Source organism: Palaemon carinicauda, chromosome 29 (genome assembly GCF_036898095.1).
Source record: "Palaemon carinicauda isolate YSFRI2023 chromosome 29, ASM3689809v2, whole genome shotgun sequence".
In the NCBI taxonomy this organism is placed as follows: domain Eukaryota; kingdom Metazoa; phylum Arthropoda; class Malacostraca; order Decapoda; family Palaemonidae; genus Palaemon; species Palaemon carinicauda.
In genome coordinates, this window is record NC_090753.1 from 59439702 (window position 1) to 59443873 (window position 4172).

General features: G+C 35.7%; 1 protein-coding gene across 1 annotated transcript in view; it reads right to left on the bottom strand.

The window, feature by feature from the left end:
• Positions 1 to 3329: 3329 nt before the first annotated feature.
• LOC137622605 (opioid-binding protein/cell adhesion molecule homolog) overlaps positions 3330 to 4172 on the bottom strand; it is a 433354-nt gene continuing 432511 nt past the window's right edge. The window contains exons 5-6 of the mRNA XM_068353209.1: positions 3380 to 3532; positions 3330 to 3345 (exon numbers count right to left, since the gene is read on the bottom strand). Coding sequence (XP_068209310.1) covers positions 3330 to 3345; positions 3380 to 3532 — 169 coding nt within the window. The remainder of the gene's footprint in view (positions 3346 to 3379; positions 3533 to 4172) is intronic.

Below are 4172 nucleotides of genomic sequence, written 5' to 3' on the forward strand. Positions count from 1 at the left end.
TCTATGGCATTTTGCGCTCGGGTCTTCTTAAGAAGTATTAAGTATTATACGTTATGTATGTATGTATGTATGTATGTATGTATGTCTGTATGTATGTATGTTTATGCATGCTTGTTATTCAATTGAGAAAAATAACGGGTTGCAATGAATTTTATTTCGCTTAGACAATATTTCATGATGAGTTAAGCATAGAATAATTTTTCCTTTTCGTCGTCTCCTTTAGAATTTAAAAACACAAGTAAACAAAATCAAATTAAGATAACACCTTGAAACTCTAGTTAATCTAATTTGATTTAATTTAACTTGGCTTTTTATGAAAAAGGCTTAAGATCTTTTCCTCTTTCTTTATTTTTCTTCAGTACGTGTATTTAAAAGCCTTTATAAACCTATATTTCATTTAAAAATCAAGTAACAAAATGCCTCCTTCTTGAAGTAGTTATTCCTAAATTGTTTTAATTTTTTTTTTTTCACAACTTCGATCAACTGTTTCGAAGTAGAACTCTTCCACGAAGCTCCTTTCAGAAGCCGTTTGATTAACCTACACACAAATAGATATTTCCATTTAAATCTAACCATAACTGAATCGATAGCCGAGTATTGTAGTAGTGTTCCTTTTAACCCTTTCCTTTCACAAAGGATAGAAAACCCATTCCTCGTTTTCCATTTCATTTTGTTCAGCATTGGCCATCCCTTCCGCCTTATGTCCTTTAAGTGGCTGAACAACAACAGGCAAAGCAGATCCGAAAAGGCCAAAGCATCATTTAGGAATTACTCTCCGGAATGAGGAGGAGGAATGTTGAACGCCACCATACACCACGACATATTAGTAATGTCTGTCTCTGCCACCAGGGGGATCAAAAACATCCTGGAGTCAGCTGTAGCGTAATTGGTAATCTGATTATATTAAACCTTCTTTATGTCATTAATCCTTCATTATAATTAGCTGCTAAACATCAATGTCACATTTTTAGGACTCGTAATCCTTTGGTTTTTGTTGCACTAAAGGAAAATAGCGTAATTTTACGAATTGAACCCAACCTACGCAGTTCTACCAGAGAGGAACTGAATTTGACCTTTCGAATAGATTACATAAGATTTTCTTTTGCCTGCGTTTATTCTAAGTGTTGATAATTCTGTTCGTAAATGGAATATCCATTATTATGAAGACGGTTTTATTATTATTATCATATTATTATTATCATCATCATTATTATTATTATTATTATTATTATTATTATTATTTTATTTTTATTATTATCTTTAATGTTAATAATATTATTATTGTTATTATTATTATACTTATTATAGTTATGGTCATTGTTATTGTTATTATTATTCTGATTATCATTATAACTATAATTACAATAAATAATGTTATTATTATTATCATTATTATTGTAATAATCATCATTATTATCAGTTCTGAAGTACTTTGAAATTTACTAAAACAATTTCCATGGCCTTTTCGAAGCATAGTGTAAGCCGTCTGTCTCTTTGATATGTCAAAGTGACTCTTAGGCTAGAACAGTATTCCCCTTTAGTTCCTCGTAGGCTTGGAACGTGCGGAACAAAATAAATATTGTGAACATTGGCGGAACTCTTTAAAATGCGCAAATGAAATAGTGGCAAGGATCGTGTTTGGGAAAAAAATATATTTGCTATCAATTCAACAACCTTTAAAGTGGTGAGAGAGGTGAATGCTCGAGTGCTTGGACGAGGATTAAAACTGGTAGACGAGAATGACCATGAATAGGAGGTAAATCAATTGTTGTTTGCGGATGATACTGTACTGGTTACAGACACAGAAGAGAAGCTTGGCCGATTAGTGACAGAATTTGGAAGAGTGTGTGAGAGAAGGAAGTAGAGAGTTAATGTGGGTAAGAGTAAGGTTATGAGATGCATGAGAAGGGAAGGTGGTGCAAGGTTGAATGTCATGTTGAATGGAGAGTTACTTGAGGAAGTGGATCAGTTTAAGTACTTGGGGTCTGTTGTTGCAGCAAATGGTGGAGTGGAAGCAGATGTACGTCAAAGAGTGAATGATGGTTGCAAAGTGTTGGGGGCAGTTAAGGGAGTAGTAAAAAATAGAGGGTTGGGCATGAATGTAAAGAGAGTTCTATATGAGAAAGTGATTGTACCAACTGTGATGTATGGATAGGAGTTGTGGGGAATGAAAGCGATGAAGAGACAGAAATTGAATGTGTTTGAGATGAAGTGTCTAAGGAGTATGACTGGTGTATCTCTAGTAGATAGGTTTAGGAACGAAGTGGTGAGAGTGAGAACGGGTGTAAGACAATGGTATTTGCATCAAAATGATCGATAATCTATTGTGCAATTATTAGTATTAGCTTTTATATTTAATGTTGTCATAATTATCCTTATTATAATTAATGCCACTAATTGCAGATCTTATCAGCAGTGTAATATATTTTATTGCAATTATTCATTTTATTCTTCATCTGAAGCCTTTTATGTTTTATTTTACTTGAACATTTCAGTAGATATGAATTTTGCGTAATAAACATATAACAGATGGGACTTAATATTAGCATGTTGATTTGCTTCGAAATTTAATCGTAATTTCTAACTCTTGAAAATCCTAATTTTCATGAAGAAGTTTATGAGAATTATTTAGTTGAAAAAATTTCTGTATATCATAAATTAGTACATGGTTCGTGGTATTTTCTCACAGAGGATTTTGTTTTTGATTTCAGACATCATCAAACATTATTTGGTTAAAAAACATTTTATCCCTGGGCAAGATTTCTAAGAAAAAGAAAGATATAGAAAATTCTTCGGAGATTGAAAGTAAATGGCAAGCAATATTGGGATTGCCTTTTGGAGAGAGAGAGAGAGAGAGAGAGAGAGAGAGAGAGAGAGAGAGAGAGAGAGAGAGAGAGAGAGAGAGAGAGAGAGAGAGAGAGATGGTGGGTGGGGGTTCTAGTCCCGCTCAAGCTTGATGGTTTCTTGTAGTGTCTGCAACCTCGCCATCCTTCTAAACTTGTTGAGTCATCAGCAACCATTGCCCGGTTCTCCCTGTTCCTGGATTGGGCTTTGATCATACCGACATATGGTGAGCCTCTATTTTATGACTGTTCATTAGCTGTTTATCCCAAGTCCTATCTTGGACGGTAATCATATAGACATAAGATGAGCCTCTATGCCTTTTCTCACTGTCTATTGCCTGGTCCTCCCTTGTCCTAGCATGGGTATTGATCATATGGATATATGGTGAGCCCCTAAGGCATTTGTCATTGTTCAGTGCCTGGTTCTCCGTGGTCTTACCTTGAGCTTTAATCATACGGATATATGGTGAGCCTCGAAGGCATTTGTCACTGTCCCTTGCCTCTGCAATTCACAAGCGTCCTTTAAACCCTCAAACCTAAGCGACCTTTTACCTTCAGGAACTAGATTAAAGGTACAGGGCTGCTGCTGGATGCCGTTCTTGTTGGTCCCGTAGCAGGAGAGGACGCCGAAGTCCCTGGAGGACTTCGGGGTCAGGTGCAGGGTGCTGGAGAGCCCCTCGCAGGTGTACCTGGTTAGAAAGGGCCATGAGTTTTGGTGCATATTCGCAGGTTTTTTTCTGTTTAGGGAGACTTATATGTTTAGCAATATACGGCACTCACACACACACACACACAATTACAATCACTCATACTTAGTATTCTTTTTCTCTCGTTCCCTCTCTATTTTCTTGGGTCCAAAGTCACCCTCGAAGATGCTTATTAAATTAGGAAGATTCTAATGAACTCCAATTATGAACGAGAGAATGGCCTAACGAGATTAAATAAAATGCTCTCGGGGTGACCTAATTAGTCCAAAAATTGGGGGGGGTGAACTTCTTACGTCCGGGGGGGGGGGGGGGCTTCCGAGGTCAACGTGACGGAATTTTACGACGAAGTAAAGCCGACAAAAATCGAAGGAGATAAAGAGTTAATTTCACAATTAGCTTTTATCTGGAAGTTATGAACAAGTTACGATGTTATTTTAGAAAAGGATGTCTTCTCTAGTTACGGATATTTTCATTTCAATTAGGTGTTAATTTATGGGAATAGACATTATTATCAAAATATATTCGGGCAACAGGGCGATTATTATTATTATTATTATTATTATTATTATTTTTATTGTTGTTGTTTTTGTTGTTGTTGTTGTTATTATTATTATTAATTTTA